This window comes from Cynocephalus volans, chromosome 3 (genome assembly GCF_027409185.1).
Source record: "Cynocephalus volans isolate mCynVol1 chromosome 3, mCynVol1.pri, whole genome shotgun sequence".
NCBI lineage: Eukaryota > Metazoa > Chordata > Mammalia > Dermoptera > Cynocephalidae > Cynocephalus > Cynocephalus volans.
Window position 1 is genome coordinate 96,343,879 of NC_084462.1, and position 24,220 is coordinate 96,368,098.

General features: G+C 45.7%; 3 protein-coding genes across 3 annotated transcripts in view; 2 read left to right on the plus strand and 1 right to left on the minus strand.

Annotated features, from left to right (window-relative positions):
• The first annotated feature begins 3,157 nt into the window (after window positions 1–3,157).
• On the plus strand, window positions 3,158–12,750 carry PPP1R14D (protein phosphatase 1 regulatory inhibitor subunit 14D). Its single transcript, XM_063088344.1, has 4 exons — window positions 3,158–3,415; window positions 12,192–12,275; window positions 12,447–12,479; window positions 12,685–12,750. Exons 1-4 carry the CDS (start codon window positions 3,158–3,160, stop codon window positions 12,748–12,750), a joined length of 441 nt encoding a protein of 146 aa, XP_062944414.1.
• A 1,239-nt stretch (window positions 12,751–13,989) lies between these two features.
• Window positions 13,990–20,559, minus strand: ZFYVE19 (zinc finger FYVE-type containing 19). Its single transcript, XM_063088793.1, has 11 exons — window positions 20,441–20,559; window positions 19,052–19,173; window positions 18,831–18,884; window positions 18,398–18,516; window positions 18,156–18,298; window positions 17,573–17,681; window positions 15,678–15,887; window positions 15,156–15,235; window positions 14,767–14,865; window positions 14,523–14,650; window positions 13,990–14,444 (listed from the first exon to the last, which is right to left on the minus strand). The coding sequence occupies exons 1-11, from the start codon at window positions 20,492–20,494 to the stop codon at window positions 14,366–14,368; spliced, it is 1,197 nt and encodes a 398-aa protein (XP_062944863.1). The 5' UTR covers window positions 20,495–20,559; the 3' UTR covers window positions 13,990–14,365.
• Window positions 20,560–20,728: 169 nt separating this feature from the next.
• Window positions 20,729–24,220, plus strand: part of DNAJC17 (DnaJ heat shock protein family (Hsp40) member C17) — a 30,153-nt gene continuing 26,661 nt past the window's right edge. Inside the window, exon 1 of the mRNA XM_063088794.1 lies at window positions 20,729–20,897. Coding sequence (XP_062944864.1) covers window positions 20,820–20,897 — 78 coding nt within the window. The 5' untranslated portion in view covers window positions 20,729–20,819. The remainder of the gene's footprint in view (window positions 20,898–24,220) is intronic.

Below are 24,220 nucleotides of genomic sequence, written 5' to 3' on the forward strand. Positions count from 1 at the left end.
GTTGAGGCTTGAGATGATTATAGTCCTGGCTGACACCTTGACTGCAGCCTTATTAGAGTTCCTGAGCCAGGGGACCCAGCTGAGCTAGTCCCAAAATCCTTACCTACTGAAACAGTGATATAACAAATGCTTATTATTTTAAGCTGATAAATTTTGGGATGATTTGTTATGCAGTAAAATAACTAATATATTCATTAACTCAAAAATTAGTATGTTGGGCCGGCCCGTGGCTCACTTGGTAGAGTGCGGTGCTGGTAACACCAAGGCCATGGGTTTGGATCCTGTATAGGGATGGCTGGTTGGCTTACTGGCTGAGCATGGTGCTGACAACACCAAGCCAAGGGTTGAGATCTCCTTACCGGTCATCTTTTGAAAAAAAAAAATTAGTACGTCAAACTATAAACAGTTTACTTGGTGCAACCTTTTAGGGAGCTGATATGGCCATAAATATCAACCCTGTAGGGTTTGATAAATATCAAAACTGTAGGCAGTTTTGCACATCCTTTGACCTTGCAATTTCACCTCTAGAAACTTCTCTTAAAGGGAAATAAATTATGGATGCTAGCAAAGGAATGGTTACAAGGATGTTCGGAGCAGCACTATTTATAATGGCGAATTGGTAGCAATCCGTATATCTAATAACAAGGGATTGAGTGACTCAATCACAGACTTACCTCTAATAGAATAGGTTGGAAGCCATTAGTGAGACTTAAAAACAATAAAGTGACTTGCTACCAGCATTTGAAATATAGATATGAAAAAATAAAATGGAATAGAATTGAAAATATCAGAGTAAGGGCAAGTTTTTCTTCATAAGAAACTTTAGTTTCATATTTGTACATGTGTATGTTGTGATATTAAATGAATACCTTACTCTGAGTAATGAAAAACTGCAATATGGAAAAATATGTGCAAAACAATTTAATGACTCAAAAAGTATCCAAGATATAGTTTTGTTTTGTTTTGTTTTGCGGCTGGCTGGGGCATCTGAACCCATGACCTTGGTGTCATCAGGCTGTACTCTAACCAACTGAGCTAACTGGCCAGCCCTGTATCCATAACTTACAAAATACCATGCATATGTTACAAAATGATCAAATTTTGTGAAAATCCAAAACAATATGTGAAAAAAGTTAAAAATAAATACACCAAACAGATCATTTATACTTTTCTTCTATTTGTATTTAAGAGTTTTCTACAATGAACATGTCTTTTTAAAATATATTTCTTAAATAATAATAGGCCCCTATTGTTGCTGTGTTGGATTGAATTGTCCCCCCAAAACTCACTGAAGCTTGAATTGTGTCCCCCAAGTTTTATGTATTAGAAACTTAGCCCCCACTGTGACTGTTAAGAGTGTGGGAAATCCTATTATGGTAATTGAGAGGTGGGGCCTTGAAGAGGTGATTGGATTGTAGACCGTGCAGTAGTGAATGGATTAAAAATGGTGGTCAGGGGTGTGGTTCTGAGGGTTTTAAGAGAAGAGGAGAGTCGGTCTCTGCTTCCACCATCTTGCAATGTGAGACTCCTGAGTCACTATCACCACCACCAGATGGACTTTGGATTTCCCAACCTCAGAAATGGTAAGCAATAAATTTCATTTGTCTTTATAAATCACCCAGTCTCAGGTATTCTGTTATAGCAACACAGAAAGGACTAATACAAACCCCATTTTGTAGATGAGAAAACAGACTGAAAGAGGTTGTGAAACTTAGCCACGTTCATAACACCAATGCAGGGCAAAGCTGAGTTTGGCCTCAGATCTGTCAGCCTTCTTCCAAAGCCTGGGCTTCTCCAGGCTACCATCCTGGCTTCCAGCCCCAAATACCTTCCCACCTTGTTAACTTAGGGCCTAAAATTCCATCATTAAAGACTCATCCATTGGTCTTTTTCTAAAGCTCTCTTTTAGGAGTCAGTGTATGATGGTTGAAGTCATTACATTGGAAACAGAAACTCAAAGTCATAAAGACCATCACTATAAGATGTAAAAACAAGTATATAAACAAAAATTGAAATTTGGAAAATAAAGGGATAAGGGAGTTAGCGTGAGAGTTAATTTCTCATCCCTCATATTGAGAAGGCAAGAGATACTGTCCAATTGACAAATTTAAAAAAGATTATGTAATGGGATAATAGTGATCACAGGAGAACTAAAAACAAGCTGTTGGGGGCTGGGCGAGTTGCTTCAGAGAAACGGTCACTTTTCATCTGTTTATCCTTCTGAGCTGTTCATTTTCTTTAAAAGATTAGTGTTATTCTGTTCTGTAACTTTAAAAAAAGTTTAGATTTTTGTTATGAAGAATTAAAACAAAAACACCCTCCTTTCAGAATACAGGTATATCTAGAAGTATTAGTCCTTGATGCCTGGGTATACGTCAGGTCTGCAGGTTTCCTCTTAGGAAGAACCTGAATCAGGGGAGAGTCACGTGATAACAAATGTGGCTTGCTAAGCACTCACCTCTGGGGAAGGGCATGGTAGAGCAGGCTTGATAAATTTGCTTTTACAAGCACACAGGGCCTGGCTGATAGCCACTCACATTCAGATACACCCAGATCCCACAGGAACCATAGGTAACTACTCTCTAGCTCCATCCACTGGCCGAGACTCTGCGCCCAGCAGTGCCACCCTCTGAGCAAGAACCCCTGCCAGTCAGGGACCCTGCTCCTGCAGCATCTGTGTGACTGCAATTTCTTGGGGCCCAGAGTGGATCTAGTCCCAGGAAAGTGGGATGCAGAGGGATCTCAGGTGAGAGTGACTCAGGTCCTGTTACAGAGCTGTCCATAGAGCACTAGAGCCCCACACCTCTCAGGACCCAAGGGCCCATTTCTCCTCCCAGGGCATGGCAAACTCTGACCTTTGCTCTCTGCAGTTTATGTCACTGCAGGCCCCAGAAGTTGCAGAAAGGGAGGCTGGGGCACAGCTCTGGAGTGCCATTCTCTAGCTGGCAGCGAGGAGTCAGGAGACTGGCATTCCCAGCACCAGACAAAGGCCTGCTGATCTTTGACCACCCCCCCACCCCCCAGGAGCCTTGGCTCTCCTCCCACCTTCCTTTCTTCCCTGCTGGCCTCTCCCTCTGTTCTCTGTCTCCTCACTTCCCTCTGTGCCTTTGCTCTGACTGCCAGTTTTCCCCAGCTCCTTGCTTAGGCCGATCCTTCCATGTTGTCTTCAAGTCCTGCTTCCTGCACATCTCCCAACCCGGATGGGGAGAACACAAGTAAGATGGTCCATTGGGCTTCTGGGAGGAAGAGGAGGACATCATCAACGGACTCAGAGTCAAAGTCCCACTCAGACCCCTCCAAGGTGTCCAGGTCCCGGAGATCCAGCCGGCTGACGGTGAAGTATGACCTGGGGCAGCTCCAGCGCTGGCTGGAGATGGAGCAGTGGGTGGATGCTCAGATTCAGGAGCTTTTCCAGGTGGGTAGCATGGGGGAGGATGGGAGGAGATAGGGAGCCTGGGGCCCAGCCGTGGGAATGAGAGAGAGACTGCTTGGAAGCTTGCAGAGGAGCTGGAGGGCTCACGCAAAATACTATCATGGAGAGACAGTTTTCCCATAGGTGTAAGGAGGAAGTGTGGGGTTGGAGTCCAGAAATCTGCCTCCCTCTGGTCTTGGCTGTGCCTCTAACTCTCCTCGTGATCTGGACAAGTCTTGCAACATCTTTAAGACTTTGTTTCCTAACCTATAAAATGGGGCCATCAATGCCAGTCATATCTCCTTGGTAGAACTTTTTGAGGCTTAAATGAGATAATTGAAGGGACTATGCTTGGTCAGGCTATTTTTCTTTATTTTGTGTCTTTATTTACTCTCTTTCTCAACACACATACATGTCTAGAGCTACATTGTCCAATATTGTAACTGTCAGCCACGTGTAACTATTTAATGTTAAATGAATTAAAATTAAATAAAATTAAAAATTCCATTCCCCAGTTACACCACATTTCAAGTGTTAAATAGCCCCATGTGGCTAGTGGCTACCATATTGTGAGCACAGAAAAAGAACATTCCCATCATCTCAGAATGGATAGCACTGGATTAGAAATTAGAGTAACCGAGGGTAAGAGGTGAGTACTACTACCAGGACCTGGTCTAGCTTTGGCCCTGGCTCTGCCTGACTGCCCTCAACCCACCATGGGAAAAGGATTGGTCTTGGCCCCTGGTCACTAGAAGTGGCACTTATTTAGATTCCTCCCAATCTAGGGTCGGTCCGTGGCTCACTCGGGAGAGTGTGGTGCTGATAACACCAAGGCCACGGGTTCGGATCCTATATAGGGATGGCCGGTTGGCTCACTGGCTGAGTGTGGTGCTGACAACACCAAACCAAGGGTTAAGATCCCCTTACCGGTCAGCTTTAAAAAAAAAAAAAATTCCTCCCAATCTGGATCCTAGAGCAGTAGCAACCACTTCTCTGACAACAAGAATAACATTTTGAGCATTTAACTATGTGTTAGGCACAATGCCAAGTACTGATGTGTGTTATTTCATTTAATCCTCCCCACGACTCCATTAGGTAGGTACTGTTTTACAGCAGAGTGAATGGAGGGTTAGAACTGTTGAGTAACTAGGAAGCCATGGAACCAGGAGCTGCACCTAGAGCTCTGGCTGCAGAGCTTAGGCACTTAATCAAGCAGCCAGTGGTTCTCCACACCTGAAACAATTAAGAAGAAAATTCAATGCCCCTACTCCACCTCAACTGAATTTGAATCTACTAGGGTGAGACCCAGATATGGGACATTTTTTTTTTTTTTTTTTTCTTAAAGATGACCGGTAAGGGGATCCCAACCCTTGACTTGGTGTTGTCAGCACCACGCTCAGCCAGTGAGCAAACCGGCCATCCGCATATGGGATCCGAACCCGGGGCCTTGGTGTCATCAGCACCGCACTCTCCCGAGTGAGCCACGGGCCGGCCCAGACATGGGACATTTTTTATAAGCTTCACAGTTGGTTCTAACGTGTGGCCAATGCACCAAGCCAGAGAACCAGGAATCCTCCTTCTCCACAATACATGGTCCTTGCTTTTCCTTCTCAATTTAGGTCCTATCTTTTCTTTTTGGGGCAGCAAGAGCCTGTGATTCTTCCAGGAAAAGGCTGTCAGTGGTCCTATGGTTAGGGGTGGGGAAGAATGATGGAGGTGGCCCACTCTGTATTAAAGCTCACTGGGTCATGTGTCAGTTTGGTCCAGGTGTTGACCATGTCCCCTGCAGTATCCTGAGTCCACTCCTAGAGGGTGGGGAGATGTCTGTCTGCTCTAACCTTGCAGGATACCTCCACTGCCATTTACCACTTCCAGCACTCTGCACTGGATCTGTTTCAATTTTGGATTGTTGTGCACTTGCATGAAAAATCTCTTATTTCAGACACCCCAGGGCAAATCCTTCCGGGTATCAGAGAAAGAAAGTAGCCAAATAACCTTGTTTCCCAAGATGAAGGTCAGGGGAGGGAAAGTTTAGTAGTAATAAGCCATAACACTGGAAAAGAGGACATGTGGGAGGACTGCTCCCAGGCAATGACTGGAATAAAATACCTGGCTGTGGTTGCCACGGCAATTGTTCAAAGGTGCCAGGTGGCAGTTACTCTCCCAATCCCTGCTCTTTTTAGCAGGAAGCAGCTAAGTGGTTGGGGAAGCCCCAGGTGGTTGGTCTTCTTGGGCAGAGGTCAAGGCAACACAGTCTCCAGCCTTACCTTGCTCTAGTTCTACCTTCATAGGACTCCTCCCCACCCACCAGGGCTTTACCTCACATGCCCACCCTGGATAGCACAACTGGGAATGGTTCTAGAGAAGCATCCTTTTACTTGTTTAGTTTACGTGTTCAGACCCAACCTTCCTTTGCTGGAGGGCCCTGTCTCTTCTCCCTGGGCATTCAGCCTGGTTTGGGGTCTTCAGAAGAACCAAGACTGGGGATACAAACAGACTAGAGCTTTGGAGCTCCTTTTGTCCAGAGGTAGAGTGTTGATTTGGCTTTTAAGCAGGGACTTAAACACTCATGAGTTTTTCCTATTTTAAGAAGACCTTGGCTCAGCAACATGCTCCCCTCTAGTTACCATCCTCTATTTCTTATCTCCTTATTTTTATTTTATTTTTTTTTTACTGTTTCCATTCAATCTGCTGATATCTGGCTTCTGCTTCCACCACTCTATTGAGATTCCTGGCCAAGATCACCAATCACTGCCTTGGGCTAAATCGAATGAACACATCTACAGGGAACATTGTTGACCACCCCAGGTTTTAAAACATTTGTTCCCCGTAGGTTCTGTGACACTAACTTTTCCTCCTGGCAGCTTTCTCTCGCTCACTCTCTTGCTCTCTCTTCAGCTCTCCTGTAAGGGGATCCAACCCCCTGACCTTGGGGTTACAATATCACACTCTAACCAACTGAGCTAACCAGCCAACCCTTAGCAGCTGGCATTGTGATGCAGCTCTTTTGATGTGGTGACATTGTAAGTAACAATCTATTCCTAAACTTTCAGCTTTAAAAAAGTATGTCAATGAATGTGTGAAACAAACGTGTTAGCTCATCTGAGCCCTACTCCATTGCTGGTCTCCATGGTGGAGAGATCAGGAGTAAAGGGGCCTCGGTATGAAGTGAAGGTAAAAGAGGGTGTCAAATAAGGCAACATCTGGCAGGAAACCACCATATGTGCTATAGAGTCATAAGTTTACCACACTTGTTCATCTCAGTAGAGGTTGTTTTGTGTACCTGCTTATTTTCTGAGAATTTTGAAAAATGCTTGAAGGAAAGAATATTTGGACTATGATATGAGCCCATATTCTCAACACCAGACTGCAGTGGCAATCTTATTCTCTGTAATATATATACCTTATATTCACTACATATATATTTAATATCATAAATGATATAACAATAGTTTGGGGGCAGGATTGATACTTTTTTTACAGGTAAAGTCCTAACCAACTGAGCTAACCAGTCAGCCCCTTATAGGCAGAGTTCTAATCATTAGAGTTATTCTGCACTACCACCCACCTTCTAATACTGCAATTACACATATGTTAGACTGCTTGATATTGTTCCACAGGTCACCAAGGCTCTTTCTGTTCTTTTTTTTTTTTTTGCCCCAGGTTTTTTTTCCTTTTGTGCTTCATTTTAGCTAGTTTCTTTTGTAATATTTTCAACTGATTTTTTTTCTACAGTATTAGATTTTTTTCTGCAGATATTTCTGAAATATGCTAATTCAATTCAGTAAAGTTTTCATTTAAAATATTGTGTTTTTCATCTTTAGATGCTACATTTGGTTCTTTCTTATATCTCCCATTTCTCTCATTACTATGTTCAAGTTTTCCTTATCTGCAATTCCATTATCTCTGTCATTTCTGGGTCTGCTTCTATTGACTGATTTTTCTTCTGTTTATAGGTCACATTTTCCTACTTCTTGGCATAACTAGTGATTTTTGACTGGATATTGAACATCGTGAATTTTATGTTAAATAACTGGATTTAAAAAAACAAAAACAAAAACCTTTCTTTAAAGAGTGTTAGGCTTTGTTCTAGTTGGCAGTTAAGTTACTTGTGGTTCAGTTTGATCCATTTGAACATAGCCTTTAATCTAGGGAATAATTTACCCCCTAGTAAAGCATGACCCTTTTGAGGTTTCTACTGAATTCCTGCATGATCAACAATAATTTTCCACTCTGATAGGTTGGAACTTGATTTGTCTCCCAGTCCTGTGTGAGATCTGGGAACTTTTCACCTCTGTGCCTTCAGTACCCCATAATATCTGGTCTTGTGAAGTTTTACTCTATTAATATGCATCTTAATATTGAACAAAAGTTCAAGAGAACCCTTATGCAGATTTCTGGAGGTCTCTTTCTCCATAACTCCCTCCCTTCCAGAATTTTGTCCAGCAACTGCCAGCTACCTCAACCTTCCTGAAATCAGATCTCTGTCACATCAATTTAGCAAGACCACCATGCTCTGCCTGGGCTCTCTCTCTCTTCTCTGTGGTCTGGAAGTTGCCTCCAGGAAAAAATCTGGGGCAGTTATAGAGTCTACTTCTTTCATTTCACCTTCTCTCTGGGATTACAGTCCTGAGCTACCTGTTGCCCAATGTGTGAAGATTTTGTTCATGTATTTTGTCTAGTTTTCTAGTTACTTAGTTGTGAGAATAAATCTGGTCTCTGTTACTCCATCATGACCAGAGCATAAATATCTGATTAACTCTTACTTAGCTTTCTGGTCTCAGATTAGACATCACTTCCTTCAGGAAGCCTTCCTGAACCCCACGCTTGGTTAGGGTCCCCTATCATTTGCTCCACAGTATCTCATCAGGGTGCTTATCACTTGTCTGTATCCCTCAGGAAACTATAAGCTTTTCAAGGCCACAATCATGCCTGTCTGTCTTGCTGTTATGGCCCCAGCACTCATCACAATGCTTGGTGCATTTCACGCACTTAATAAATAGGCATAAATGAATGTGTGTGGAATAAAATAAACTAGAGATCAAGGAAGCAAAATGGAAAGTCTTGAGCTTAGGGTGAAAGGTATGGAAGGACCAAAAGTCTTAACAGTAGTTACCTGTTGGCAGTGGGAGGAATGAGAAGGTAAGTAAGGTTTCTTTTTCTTTTTGTTCCATTTCTTTTTCTTTCTTCTTTCTTTCTTTCCTTTTTTTTTTACAAAATCAATTGTGCTGAAGTATAATTGACATAGAATAAAATTTGCTACTTTGAAGTGTACATTTGGATGCATTTTGCCATAGGTAACCACTACCCTAATCAAGAGAAAGAAACATTTCCATCATCCAAAAAGTTTCCCAAATATCACTTACTGTTAAACAAATTATATGACTTAATTACTTATCATATCTGTCTTTATTATGTCTCCTTGACTGCCACTAATATGTAGGCTCTTTGAAGGCAGGATCTTCATTTTACTCACTGAAGTTTCCAAGTTCACAGCACCACGTAAATAATAGTCACTGTATACATACTTGTTGAATAGATTTGAAAGGATTAAATAATGAAATGGAAAAGGTGAAATTCTCAAGTCACTAAAATATGTAAACATGATTATAAAATATTTATCCAAGTCAGTATAAGAAGAACTTGCTGGGGCTGGATGGTTAGTTCACTTGGGAAGGCATGGTGCTGGTAATACCAAGGTCAAGAGTTCAGATCTCCTTAACCATCCAGCTGCCAGAAAAAAAAAAAAAAGAACTTGCTAAGCATAAAAAAAAAAAAAGAAAGAAGGACTGGCTGGTTAGCACAGTTGGTTAGAACACAGCCTTATAATATCAAGCTCATGGGTTCGGATCCCTGTACCAGCCAGCTACAAAAAAAAAGAAAAAGAAAAAGAAAGAAGCAACCCAAACTGGAAATACCTTTAGATTCAACTATATAAACACATACATCTATTTCCCCAATCGCCCCTCCCACCCCACAAATGCAAAAGATATTACCATCACATATGAAATGCTAGGGTTAATCTGAATTCAGTAATTTTAAAAGACTTAAATCAGTAAGTAAAAACTGAAGAACCAGTAGAAAGATGGGTAAGACAGCAGTCTCGAAGTGTGGTCTGGAGATCCATGGGGACTCCCAGTACTCTTTCAGGGATTCCGTGATTATTTTCATAATAAAAATAAGACATTGTTTGCCTTTTTCTTTTCTTTTTTTTTTTTTTTGTTTGCCTTTTTCACTATGTTGACTTGCGCTGATGATGCAAAAGCAATGGTAGCCTTTAGCACGAATCAAGAAAGTGGCACTAAACTGTGCCACTGACATGGCACCACCATGTCATTTTCACTTAAGAAAGTCCTTGATGAAGCAGTAAACAATTATTAATTTTATTAAATCTTGAGCTCAAATCTTTTTTTTTTTCTTTTTTTAGAGATGACCTTGACTTAGTGTTGTCAGCACCAGGCTCTCCCAAGTGAGCTAGCTGGCCATCCCTATATAGGGATCCGAACCCGTGGCCTTGGTGTTATCAGCACCACACTCTCCCAGTGAGCCACGGCCAGCCCTCACGTCTTGTTTTTAATAGACTTCATTTTTTAGAGAAGCTTTAGGTTTATGGCAAATTTGAGGGGAAAGTATGAGAGTTCTCACACACCCCCTGCCTCCACACACGCACAGCCTCCCCACTGTCAAAATCTTGCACCAGAGTGGTACATTTGTTATGAATGATGAGCCTGCATTGACACCTCATTATCACCCAAGGTCCATAGATTACATCAGGGTTCACTCTCAGTATTGTACATTGTATGGGTTTGGGCAAATAATATAATGACATGTATCATTACAGTATCATACAGAACAGTTACACTGTCCTAAAAATCCTCTGTGCTCTGCCCGTTCATCCTTCTTTCTCCCCAGCCTCTGGCAACCACCGAGCTTTTTACTGTCTCTGTAGTTTTGCCTTTTCCAGAATGTCATACAGTTAGAATCATATACGCTTTTCAAACTGGCTTCTTTAACTTAGTAAAAAGTATTTAAGGTTTTTCCGTGTCTTTTCATGACTCGATAGCTCATCTTGATTTTGCACTGAATAATATTCCATTGTCTGTATGTACCACAGTTTATTTATCCATTTACCTACTGAAGGACATCTTAGTTACTTCCAAGTTTCGGCAATTAGGAATAAAGCTGGTATAAAACGTGTGCAAATTTTTGTGTGGACATGTTTTCAACTCATTTGAGTAAATACCAATGAGTGCTTTTGGTAGATTGTATGGTAAAAATATGTTTAGTTTTATAAGAAACTGCCAAACTGTCTTCCAAAGTGGCTGTACCATTTTGCATTCCCACCAAAAACGAATAGAGTTCCTCTTGCTCCACATCCTCATCAGCATTTGGTGTTGTCAGAGTTTTGGATTTTTGCCATTCTAACATGTGTAGTGGTGTTTCTTTCACTCGTTTTTTTTTTTGGTGGCTGGTGGGTACAGGGATCGAGTCCTGGATATTGGTGTTAGCAGCACCATTCTCTAACCGGATGAGCTAACTGGCCAGCCACTCGATGTTGTTTTAATTTGCAATTTCCTAATGACACACGATGTTGATCATCTTTTTCTATGCTTATTTGCCGTCTGTATATCGTCTTTGGTAGGGTGTCTGTTCAGATCTTTTGCCCACTTTTTATTCTTTAAAAAAAAATTTTTTTTTCTTCTTTTGTCCACTTTTAAATTGTGCTGTCTTCTTTTTTTTTTTTTTTTTTTTTGTCCTTTTCGTGACCGGCACTCAGCCAGTGAGTGCACCGGCCAGTCCTATATAGGATCCGAACCCGCGGCGGGAGCGTCGCAGCGCTCCCAGCGCCGCACTCTACCAAGTGCGCCACGGGCTCGGCCGTGCTGTCTTCTTTTTGTTGAATTTTAGGAGTTCTTTTGTTTTTGTTTTCATTTTTTGGCAGCTGGCCGGTATGTGGATCATATCCCTTGACTTTGGTTTTAGAGGCTGTGCTCTAACCAACTGAGAGTTTTAGGAGTTCTTTGTTTTTTTTTTTTTTGGTGGCGGGGGCAGGGTGCTGGCTGGTGCAGAGAACTGAACCCTCCACTTTGGTGTTATCAACACCGTGCTCTAACTAACCATTAATCTACTTCCTTTCTCTACAGATTTGCCTATTCTGTACATTTCACACACATTAAATCATATATATGGCCTTTTATAACTGGCTTCAGTAACATGTTTTCAAGGTTAATCTATGCTGTAGCATGAATCAGTACTTTGTTCCTTTTTATTGCCGAGTAGTATTGTATGGCTATGCCATTATTTTATTTACCCATTCATAGGTTAATGGACATTTGGGTTATTTTCACTTCTTTGCTATTATGAATAATGCTGCTATAAATATTCATGTGCAAGTTTTTTTTGTGTAATTTTGTTTTCATTTCTCTTGGGAACAGACCTAGGAGTGGAAGTGTTGGGCCAGATGATAACAGTTTAAGGAACTGCCAAACTTTTCCAAATCAGCTGCACCATTTTACATTCCTACCAACAACATATATAGTTTTTGACATTAAACATGGACACTCTTTTTAAAGAATGCTAGCACTGTTTCAGGTAAAACATAGCACAGTAGGTGTTTAGTAAATATTTTTTGAATGGAAAAATGAATGCGTGTTCTGAGCAAGGTGAGAAGTGCAATGTGGGAAATCAGAGAGAGATGGGTTGAGTCCCTGACAGTAATAACCTTCAGTCCAGTACCAGCTGGTCTGGCTCCTCTGAGCCTCATATGATTCCTAAATAGGATCAACAAGACCCTTCTGAGCCTGAGATTGACCTGGAGGCTCTCATGGAACTATCCACAGAGGAGCAGAAGTCTCAATTGGAGGTAGGATGGGGGGCTGGGACCCAGAACCAAGGGCTGAGGGCTGGCCTTGGACAAAGGGGAGCCAAGGAACCCAGGCTCTGCCTCCTTGGGTGGAGTGGGGAGAACTAATTCAGATGGGAGAATTCTCCGAAGACTGAATCAGGGATCCACTCTCTGCTTTCTTCTACCTAGGTCATTCTTGGAAACTGCCCCCGCCCCACAGAGGTAAGGGATGTTCTGCTGGTCTTTGGGTTAGAGGAGGCCCAGTGAGGGAGGCAGATCTTGAAGAGGAGTATTTGAAAGGAAGGCTTGGCCCTGGGTTCTTCTCCCTCCCCTGGCTCTGAGGAGATAGGCAGGGGAAGATTGGGAAAGGCAGTGTGGTGGGTGGGTGTGGCCCCATGCCTTGATCTCACTCCTGTTTTTTCCTCAGCCCTTTATCTCTGAGCTGCTCAATCAACTCAAGAAACTCCGGAGACTCAGCCGGCCTCAGAAATAAGCCTTGAGAGAATATCTTCAGCAGTCTCAGCATGCCAAACCTGCCCCGAACCTCTGGATCCTGGCTGATAGGGTAACAGTTCTTTGGGACACAGACAAGGATCGTGGAGGACAATAAGAGACATTTGTACACCCCTAGTATACATGCAGTCACAGCTAGTTTCTGTCAGTGGGGCTCCCTGGGAGCCAGAAATGGCTGTTGCCTAAGGCTTTCCTTGCAGCCAAGTGGATAAAACCTTTAGGAGCCCCAGCTAAATGGAGTGTGGGTGTGGTGCTGATAACACCAAGATCAAGGGTTCAGATCCCGTTACAGGCCAGCTGCCAAAAAAAAAAAAAAAAAAAAATGAGTGGAAGATATCTGCGCTGAGGGACAGGTGAGGGGGAGGGGGAAGTGACACACTGGAAGGCCGACATCCTAAGTCACTAAGCTGTGCCCACACACCTCGTCCGTCCATCCATCCATCCATCCAAACAGGCTTTGAGAATTCAAAGATGAAGGTCACAGCTCTGCTTCAAAAGGATCACAATCTAGCAAAGCCCAGAGGCCACACAGAGGATATCTGGCTAAAACACACAGCATCCTGACTTCACCAACAAGAGAGGCCCAAGTGGCGAAGATTAGTTTGAAATTCCAGAGGGGAGGTAATAGGAAAAACCTAGCTGGATCTGGTGGCTTCAGAGACACTAAACCCTCTTCCACCCACAAACGATGCAAGAGGCCTCAGGCTGAGGACTCTTTCTTGAGTTGGTTCTAGCCAGAGGCAGGAAGAGAAAAAGCAGAGGCTATGCAGAGGTGTGTAAAGGTATAGGCTGGGAGGCCAGGGGCTGGGTCAGGGGAGTTGCTGGAAGACAGATAACAGGTCTAAATGGCAGGCAGGTTGGGACAGAAGCCCTGGGAGGTGGGGTCTTTTTCAAGTAAGGCAGGAAGCAGGTTATGTATGTATTGTTCCTGCGTGCATTGTTTGAATATTATAGAGGTTAAGAGATCCAAGATGGTGGTGCCTGGTGGCTAACCTAGGCTGCCCACAGCAGGAAGCACAGTTCAGTTGAGAATATTCATGCTGATTTTGTACGAGGCCACCAGGATGGGTGGGATTGTTTCTGCCTGGAGAAGCTTACAGAATGGCTCAACCTTTTCTCTCATTCTACAGGGCTGCACTTATACCCTCCTCTGCTCTTGCCATCTCTCACAGGGCCCAGGCTCAGGGCCCACAAGGTTCAAGAGAAAAGACACGCTGGGCCCAATGAATCAACATAGTTTATTAGATCCACTCAGTGCCAAGACAGGATCCTGGACCTGGAGCTGGATTACAGGGCTCATCCTTAGATTCAGTCTGGTCTTTCCCATCATGCCTCTCACTTCCAATCTGGGATTCTTTTCTAGTAGGAGGGCCCCTACTCCTTCCCTCTGGCTCTTCCGGTCATCATCTTTGATGATGACTTTCATCAAATGAATGGAGAACTTTCCAGAGACAGCAAGGCTCAGGAAGAAGAGTATCCATCATCAGTATAGTCTGAAATGCTCTCCCATCAGATGCCCTGAGGCTGGGCCCAGAGTGAGGTGCCCCATCCTGGGGGACTGCCTGTAGGACTGCCTTTCCAGGAACAGGGTTTCCTCAGTGCTCTTGGCCTGCACGTGGGGGGCGGTAGGCAGATGTCTGGTGCTCTTTAAGTTCAAAGGTATCATGGCCCTCTCTGTGGAGCAAAGGGATGTGGGTCAGGGATCCCCGGCAACCCTCAAACTCTCCCACAGAACATTCTACCTGCACCCACCGGAAGCAGCGGGCACAATAGAGGTCTCCGTCACAGCCAGCACAGCGCAGGGTGGCGTCCTCATTGCAGATGCAGCACCAGGGGAGCTCCTCTTCCTCAGCCCCCATCCTGAGGGCCATGTCCTGGGCCTTCAGGGGCCAGAGAGGAATGGGGAAGTAAGGTACCTGATGGGGTCTGGGGGCTGCTGCAGGAGCAGTCAGCCAGGCAGGGAGAAGGCTGTGTCTGTGTCTGGGGCTTTTCTCACCTCAGGCTCTGCCCTGCAGGGTTGGGCCCGGGGTTGGGGAGCCGGCTCCATAGGGATGTTATAGCCACTTGCCTCATCCAGGGCAGCTTCCTCAGTGAGCTGTGGACAGGGTGAAGAGGTGCCACTCCCTGCTCCAGGCCCAGGGCCCCTCTCCCAGTATTTCTATACTCTGTGGTTTCAGCTTCTCAATTCATCTTTCACCTGTTGCCTGTGGCTGATGATTCCCCAACTCAGGAGACCAGGGGGCAGGTCTGGGTCACAGGGACAGTGGGGCCCCAACTAGAACAGGAGCCCTAGAGTGGAGGTAGGGTGAACAGTGCCAGGCAGGTGGTGGGGCAATGAGGCAGAGACAGCACAAGAGGTGGTCAGGTGGGTAAGCCAGGGCCCACCTGCTGCAGGACTCTCTGGATGGCTGTCTCCTCATCATCATCGTCATCACTGTCTGGAAGGCGATAGTCCTGGAGGGTCACTTGAAGAGGGAGAGATGAGAACAGGGGAAGGAGGAGTAAGGAGGAGAGATTTCACCTGAATGGCTGTCGCCTTGCCTCCTGGAACTGGGGAACTGGTTCCAGGGGCACTTGTTCCAGAGCTGAGAAGCTTCTTCATCCACTCTGATCAAACCCTGTCCCTCCCTGCCCCACCCATGCGGGGCAGGGCCATCACTGAAGTCCTGAGGGGGGCGGGGGGAACAGAAGCCTCAGTGTGCCCAAACGGACTGAAAGTCCCCCTGCCTCCTGACAGCTGCCACTGATTCCTCACCCACCGCAGTACCTCCTCATGGCTCTGGGCAAGGCTCGACAGATCTCTGGGCACAGGGATCCCAGCATCTGACTCAGCCCTGGCAGGGAAAACTTGGCTTGGAGAGGCCTTGAACAACGGTCATGAGTGAGTGGCAGTTCCCCAGCCTTTACCTCTATCGGGGTCCTGTCCCCGCAGCACGGCCAGCCGCTTGGCCAGGGCCAGGATTCGCTCCTGCCTTGTGTTTTCCTCTCGCAGTTCAACCGCTGCCTCAGCCAGCAGCCTGCTCTTCTCCTCCTCCACAGACCAGCTAGTCTGCTCCTTGGAATTAGTGCTCTGGCTCCCTGGGCCACCCTGGTTGAGGTCATTCTGGAGAGAGGCAGCTGGAAGGGGTAATACAGTTAGGGAGGCAGAGACATTCCAAGATCTCTCCTCAGAAGCCACCGAGCTCATTTCTCAACTTTTTTTTTTTTTTTTAAAGATGACCGGTAAGGGGATCTTAACCCTTGACTTGGTGTTGTCAGCATTACGCTCTCCCAAGTGAGCTAACTGGCCATACCTATATAAAGATCTGAACCCGTGGCCTTGGTGTTATCAGCACCACACTCTCCCAAGTGAGCCACGGGCCGGCCCTATTTCTCAACTATTTTTTAACCAAAGATCATCACCTTTTTTGCTCAGCACTAGTGCTTACGGTTTATATCACAAATAAAATTAGTATTTCCTCCATTGTTCCACATGTGAAAATCTAGTTATCTTTTTTTATCTATGTCTTTTTCAACCACATACATCCCCACCCACCTGATATTTTAACATGCTGCCCTTAAAGTGGGTGTCCCACGGTTTGCCGTTTGGGAATCACTGCCCTAAGGATCAGGATATGGGAGGCCAAGGCTCAGTCTCTTTGTCTTTCCGGGCTGGAATTTGCATTTCATGGATGTAGCACAGAGAGTACATGAAGGAAGCTGAGATCTTGTGTATCACTGGGTGGGAAGAATTTTACCAGAGTGGGTGTGGCTCTGACGTGGGCACTTTCAGCTTCGAGTTTCTTTGGGTTCAAGTTCCAGCTCTGCCACTTAACAGCTGTGTGACCTTAGTCAAGTTCCTTAAGCTCACCAAGCCTCAGTTCCCTCATTTATAAAGAAGGATAACAATAGTATATACCTCAGGATTATTTAGGATATTAAATGAGATTGTGTCTCTAAAGCAGGGTTTCTCAATCTTAGTTCTGTTGACACTTTAGATAACTCTTTGTTGTGGGGAGCTATCCTGTGCATTGTAGGATGTTTAGCAGCATCCCTGTTTTCTACCCTCTGGATGCCAGTAGTACCCTCTGAATTGTAACAACCAAAAAGACTTCACACATTGTCAAAAGTACTCTGGGGGCCAGGGGGAAGGGGTGAGGCAAAATCATCCCTGGTTGAGAATCACTGCTCTGAAGGCTTCAAACAGCACTGTCCAATGTAATTTTCTATTACGATTGAAACATTCCATATCATGTTCTATGTATGTGCTTTCCACGATGGTAGCCATGAGCCCATGTGGCTATTAAGCACTTGAATGTGGCTAGTACCACTAAGCAAATGAATTTTAAATTTTATTTAATTTCAATTAAATTTAGATTTAAATAACTTCTTCTTCCTCCTGATCATTATAATAATCATCACTGCAGAAAACATTCACTGAGCACTTATTATGACCAGGTAAGTTCCCAAGCGCTAATTAGATTATCTCATTTACTCCTCATAACTTCCCCATGAGGTAGGTTTTACCATACACACCTCCATTTTACAGGTGAGAAAAGTATGACTTAGGTCAAGTAACTTGCCCAGGGTCACAGAGCTAGTAAGTGGCAGAACTGGGAACCACTGTTGAATTCTAAAGCCCACACACCTAACCACTAAGCTTACACTGGCTCCCTTTAGAGGAAGCACTCAATAAACGGTAGCTCTTATAATGTTGATTATTCTAATTTACACTCATCTGCCAGAGGGTAGAGAGCAAAACCTCTCCCATCTGGGGGAAAAAGGTAGGGCAGGTCTCTGGGGGAGCTAAGTGGAGGGGTTACCTGTGCCTGCTCGTTCCCAGCTGTCATCAATAGCCACCTCAGCTGCCAGCTGTGTTAGCAGATCCTGTGTCTGCTGTGCTTGGGTCCTGGTATCTGGTGTCTGATGTGCCTGTCCAGAGGAGGGAACCTCAGTGGGGAGCAGGAGTAGGGGAGAAAGCCACACCATAAGGCCCAGAAGCAGTCTAGGTCGGGTGGATGCTGAGGACTTCTCAAAGTCTGGGGAAAGGGGATGTATCCAGGGCCCACATAATCAAGTAGGTCTGGCAGTCCCCAGTAGGACTGGGGGTCCACTCTTTCCTGCCCCACCCAATCCTGCTGCTTGTCCTTCATTCCTTGGCCTAGCAGTAGGCCTGAGGATCGGGAGCTAAGGGTGGGAAGTCTGGGCTAGCCATTTAGCTCAGTTGATTAGAGCACGGTATTATAATACCAAGGTCAAGGGTTTGGATCCCCATACTGGCCAGCTGCAAAAGAAAAAGGGTGGGAGGCCTTGCCAACTCCTGCAAAGTATATAACTGTACACATATTTGGGCTTTTGCCAGGTCCTTGCCCTATGAACCCCTTTCTCTCAAGCCATAGCACTCACCGGCTGGTGGGTCTGAGGAGGAACTCTGCCCTGCAATGCAGCAAGTCGTCTCTCCATCTCCTGGGTGGAAGGGATAGAACCCTGAGGTTCATCCCTAAGTGCAGCCAGCCGTGCTTCTATCTCTGCCTGTGAGGGCACTGACTCTGCAATTGGCATAGGGTAGCCTCATAAGGGCCAGAGGAATCCCAGTCCCAGAAGCCCTGGACTGTGTGTTTTAAGCCACTGTGCCTGCCCCCACTCACTGGGCTTGTTCTCCTGGCGGAGCCGTGCTAGACGCTGAGCAATGACCTGGTCTTGTTGGGTTAGTCCCTGGCTCCAGGAAGTGCTGGACTTCTGCTTGGTTTCCAAAGCTGCCACACGCCTGGCAAGATATGAGATAGTCGCTCTTGAATAAGGCAGAAGCGGGATGAAGGCACCCACTCACTTTCCCATTTGAATAATTTCTGGGTATCTAGAGAGCCCTCCAAGGGGCAATCTTCTGTTGCCCTCAGTCATGTCACCCTGCAGCCCAACCCAGCTGACCAGCTTTCAGAGCCCAAAAGGGCCATCAGGAGCCTGACAGATGGGTATTCTGACTCTGCGCTCATTTGATCTAGAAGCTAGGAAGAGAGTCTTACCCTATGGCTTCCCTGTCCTTTCCCCATCCCTATTTGTCACTTTCTCTTCGGCACTTACTTCTTATAGTTCTGAGGTGGTGACCACTTGGAGGCATTGGCTGGAGAAGATCCTCTATAGAGAAGACATCCAGTGTCAGGAGTCCTGTGATCCCATCAGTCAGTGACCCCCACCCCAAACACTTCCTAGGCTGACCTCAAGCCACAGAGCACAAGGCTGCGAGAGCTGGCCAGATGCCCACTGCCATATTGGCTGAACCCTCACCCACGCCTGCCTCTCACCTGGTCAGGACCTCATAGCACTGCTTGCAGACTTTCTGTTGGGTGTTCCCAGTCTGAGGCACCACTGCACTGAAGCTAAGGCAGCCGGAACAGAAGGCCAGACCACAATTCTTACAGCCGTACTATAAGAAACATGAAGCAGGAGGATCCACTTCTAACCCGTCCCTGTGGGTTCCTCCTTGGGACCCTCCGAGAACACAGAGAGAAGACACTGAAGTTGTGACCAGCTGCTGGGAGGAGGAAGAGGAGTGGGGACCCTAAGGCCTAGGGAGAGACGGGCGGAGGTGAAGCAATTCCTCCATTTCCAATCTCTTATTCAAACTGAATGAAGCTTCATGCAAAATTCCATCCTTTCTACCCTGTTTTCAATTCCCCGACACAGGGGTGTAGAAGACAGATAGGTAAAGCCTCTGCTTCAGGTCACTGACTCTTCAACAAAGGAGAATCAGAGAATGCAGAGTCCATGCCTTCTCTGCTCTGGCAGAGATGGAGAGCGGCTTGGCTCAGGATGGGATGATAACAATAGCTTCTGTTTATTATGCACTTACTGTGTGCCAGGCACTAAACTCAGTACTTAGCATTCATCATCTGATTTCGTCCTCACAATTTACACACATTATCTTACTTAATCCTGATGCCCACCATTATTCCATTATTATCCCTTTTTTAGAGAGGGCCAAAGAAGTTACATGACTTCCCAAAGTCACCCCGTTAATAAGACAGCAGAGCTCAAATCTGAACCCTGACTCCAAAATCCAAGTTTCTAAGTGCTATACGTCCTGCCTCCCAACGTGCCGTTAATTCATCCCATCTGGTTCTCATCATCTCCTTGTCAGATGCCCTGGTCACAAATGAGGCAGAGAAAGCTTGCAGTTTACCAGGGGAACTTGGCAGATCTGTGCTGAGGACACAGGAGCCTATGCATGAGCCCTGGGAGTAGGGGGAAGTATGGTAATTTAATCCAAGAGACCTGGGTAAGGGCAGCCTGCAGGATGCGGAAGGTTTGAGAGCAGAGAGAGTAACGGGCACAGTGTGATGGACAGTTGTCACAGGGTATTAAATAAGACCGGGCTGCGGAGGAGCAGGGTGAAACAGCCAGTTGCTACACTGGGCTGACAGAAAAGCGTAGCTTTCCTAAACCAACAGTAGCGCGCTTTAGAGCTTACAGAAAACTTTAACCTTCAGAACCTCACTGGACCCTCACATCAACCCCGAGAGCAAGGGAGTATTAGTCCCATTTTACAGAAAAGGAAACAGGCTCAATGGCTTCATCAAAACCATACAGCTAGAAAGCGGCCGTAAAACCAAGTCGTCGGACTACCAGTCGCGTGCTTTTCCCTCCATGCCGCGTCCTCCCTGGCCCTCTAGCCCTCGGGAGAGAAGACTCGCCTCCTTCTTGAAGAGAGTGAACTTGACAGCGCAGCCGTAGCACCTACTCTCCATCGTGGCTCCAGCGCGGTAGGATCCGGCAGAGCTGAAATCACGCCGACCAGGTCCACAGCCCCTTGGACTCCCACCCCACCCCGCCCTCCACGCCCACTCGCGCGTTCCGCTGCGGCCTGTGGCTGGAGAGGCTGCGGCGGAAGCTGGGGCTGCTGGGAGTCGTAGTTCATTCACTACTGCCCGCCTCCCTCAGAGTCAGTCAAACCTCACACACAGCACCACGATTCCCAGGGGGCCAAGCGCCAGTCGGCCGGTTCCGGGCCGGCGTCCGCATGCACGCTTAGACTCCTGGAAGTTGTAGTACGAAGCTAGTCAGGTTGGAACCATGGCGGTGACCAAGGAGCTCTTACAGATGGACCTGTACGCACTGCTAGGCATCGAAGAGAAGGCGGCGGACAAAGAGGTGAGAATGGTGGCGAGGAAGGCTGGTCCTGAGCAGCCTGGCGGCCCTTCCTGTCCCGACGCCTCGCCTGCGGCTGGCACCGCCCTCCAGGTTCTGCTGGACTCTGGGCTGGGCAAGAGGGGCGGCCCGACGGCCTCAGAAGGTGGGCACAGAGGGCTCTTCGCGCCGGGTGTCTGTGCTCTCCCTGTGGCTCTGTCAGAGAGAGGCCGCAGGGTGAGCCTGGGAAGGAAACTTAGCTAACTCTTCTCTGCGCCTGCGCAGTCTCACCTTCCGATTCCGCTTCTTTCTTGAGCGTGGCTGGAGTTGCTTCTTTTCAGTCTCTCCTGCAGGCTAATTAAACTCCACCTAGAGCCTAGGACGGAAGAATGGTCAGATCCCAAGGCGCCTTCGCTTCTTGCTCATGCCCTCTCGCGGTGCGACCTATGACCCTGCTGTCTCTGTTTTCTTTTCCATTTTAGCTCATTAACCTGGAGACATTCTTTTGTCGTTGTTGTTGTGTCTGGGGGTTTTTGTTTGTTTGTTTGTTTTGGGGTTTTTTTTTGAGGCTGGCCTGTACAAACGATTGAACCCTGGAACTTGGTATTATCATCAAGGACATTCCTGATACCTCTCTGTCCTCTTACCCCTGCCATCTAGTCCATCACAAGGTCCTAATGAGTCAACTTCCTAGATAATTCTCAAACCTGTTCATTATCTCCGTTTCCACCACCACCACACCAGCCCAAGCCCCCATCGACTTCCAACTGAATGTTTGGAGTAGCCTGCCAACTTTCTCTCCTTCCAATCTATTCTATTCTAATCTATTGCTCCTCACACAAAATGGAATGATCTTTTTTTTTTTTTTTTTTTTGTCCTTTTCGTGACCGGCACTCAGCCAGTGAGTGCACCGGCCATTCCTAGGGTGCGCCACGGGCTTGGCCCAAAATGGAATGATCTTGGTACTGCCTTAAGACCCTATTTAGCACTTTTAATAAAATACTCGATAGAATTTCTTACCCCTTCATACATGCTGTTCCCTCTGCCAGGAATGCTTTTCCTGTCCTGTTAGTTTGGGTTAGTTTTAATTATTCTTCAGAACTCAGTTAAATGGCACACTCATAGAGACTTTGCCTGTTATTCTCTCTCATACCAGCTGGTTCTCCTTTCCAGCACTTATTTCAATTTGTAATTATGTATTCATCTGTGTGATTATTTGTCTGGTGCCTTACTCCCCTCTGTACTCCTACATCTGAGGAGCAGATCTGATCCATTCACTTCTGTAGCAGCCCCTTATCTGGTGACTGGCATATAGCAGGCTTTCAGTATTTGTTGAATGAATGAAGTAGCAGCTACAACAGCTTGACTTGAGAATCAGGAGTCCTAGGGCAATTACTTCCTCTCTCAGGGCCTGACTTTTCCCAAGCGAAAAATGAAGGAGGGAGGGCAGACTATGGTTTCAGGCAATGGCCCATGACCTTTTTTTAAATGGCCCATGCACTAAGAATGGACTTTACATGTTTAAAGAATTGTAATAAACAAACACTACTCAACAACAAAAGAACAAACAATTCAATTTAAAAATAGGTAAATGGGCTAGCTGGTTAGCTCAGTTGGTAGAGGGAGGTGTTGTATACACCAAGGTCAAAGGTTTGAATCCTCATACTAGCCAGCTGCCAAAAAAAAAAAAAAGGACAAAGAAAAATTTCTCCAAAGAAGATATACAAATGCCCAATAAACCCCTGAAAAGATGCTCAACTTTACTAGTCATTAGGTAAATGCAAATCAAAACCACCATGAGATACAACTTCACGTCCATTAGGATAGCTATTATGAGGGAAAAAAAAAAAAAGCAGAAAATAAGTGTTGGTGAGGAGGTAGAGAAATTAGAACCCTTGTGTATTGCTGGTGGTGCAGCTTCTATTAAAACAGTATGGTAATTCCTCAAAAAATTAAACATAGAATTACCATATGATCCAGCAATTACCATATGACCCATATGGTAATTAAACGTAGATTACTATAATCTAGCAACTGAAACAAACAAAAAAACAAAGAACAATGTGTGACAAACACCATATGTGGCCCCCTAAAATTTTTATTCTTTGGCCCTTTACGGAAAAATTTGCTAACTCCTTTTAGAGTTAGGGATAAGTCCAACTCTACGTTTCTATACATGGAACTACCCTTTCTGCAAGTTTTTCCCTGTTATCACAACAAATCTGGGAGGCCCAGAAGTGGACTAAAAACCACCATTCCTGGGAATTTACACAATCAACGATTGTTGTTCTCTGTCCAACCCTCTAGGAGACAGGCAGGGCAAGGGGTTGTTTTCATTTAGGGCATAGGTTTGGGGTGGAAGTGCTCCTGCAGAGAGAGAAGACCTCCTGCTAGAGCCTGAAGAAATGACCCCCACATTCTTACACACACACTCACTGGGCATGGCACCGAGGCCTGCCAAGATGCAGAGTAGGTCGTGATTTTTTTTTTTTGGCCATTTGCAAACCCTCAAGAGAGATTTGAAGTAATCTCAGGAATTACCTGGGTGAGTGCAGTGGCCCTCTAACCCTTTCTCTATTTCTGTTCTTGCTCCCTTGATCCTCTTCACACAGCATCCAGAGTGAGCCTTTAGAATGTAAATCAGATTTTGTCACCTCTGGTCACAACTCCCCAGTGGCTTCTCATCAGTCTTAGAATGAAATTAGAAATCCTTCCCTTGGCTCACAAGTCCCTTATTGCATATCCTGCACAGTCCCTCCCATTCTCCCCTTTGCTCATTGTGCTCCAGCCACCTTAGTCCTCCTGGGATTTAAAAAAAAAAAAATTGTTGTAAACATACATACATAAAAAATTTACCATTTTGGGCCGGCCCGTGGCTCACTCGGTAGAGTGCGGTGCTGATAGCGCCAAGGCCCCGGGTTCGGATCCCATATACGGATGGCCGGTTTGCTCACTGGCTGAGCGTGGTGCTGACAACACCAAGTCAAAGGGTTAAGATCCCCTTACCGGTCATCTTTTAAAAAAAAAAAAAAAAAAAAATTTACCATTTTAATCCTTTTAAAAAAATTTTTTGGTGACTGGCCAATATGGGGATGCCAACCCTTGACCAAATCCTTTTTGAGTATACAATTCAATGGCATTAATTACATTCACATTATTATGCAGCTATCACGACCATATATCTCCAGAACTTTTCCATCATTCCAAACTGAAATTCTGGGCCGGCCCGTGGCTCACTCGGGAGAGTGCGGTGCTGATAACACCAAGGCCCCGGGTTCGGATCCCATATACGGATGGCCGGTTCGCTCACTGGCTGAGCGTGGTGCTGACAACACCAAGTCGAGGGT

Coding starts and splice junctions, on each gene's coding strand:
- ZFYVE19 (XM_063088793.1), bottom strand. CDS start 20,494: ATGGAGAGTAGGTGCTACGGCTGCGCTGTCAAGTTCACTCTCTTCAAG. Junction 18,517..18,830: donor CCACCTCAGAACTATAAGAA/GTAAGTGCCGAA, acceptor ATATCTTGCCAG/GCGTGTGGCAGCTTTGGAAA. Junction 14,651..14,766: donor CCTGCAGGGCAGAGCCTGAG/GTGAGAAAAGCC, acceptor TGGCCCCTGAAG/GCCCAGGACATGGCCCTCAG.
- PPP1R14D (XM_063088344.1), top strand. CDS start 3,158: ATGTTGTCTTCAAGTCCTGCTTCCTGCACATCTCCCAACCCGGATGGG. Junction 3,416..12,191: donor AGATTCAGGAGCTTTTCCAG/GTGGGTAGCATG, acceptor ATTCCTAAATAG/GATCAACAAGACCCTTCTGA. Junction 12,480..12,684: donor ACTGCCCCCGCCCCACAGAG/GTAAGGGATGTT, acceptor TTTTTTCCTCAG/CCCTTTATCTCTGAGCTGCT.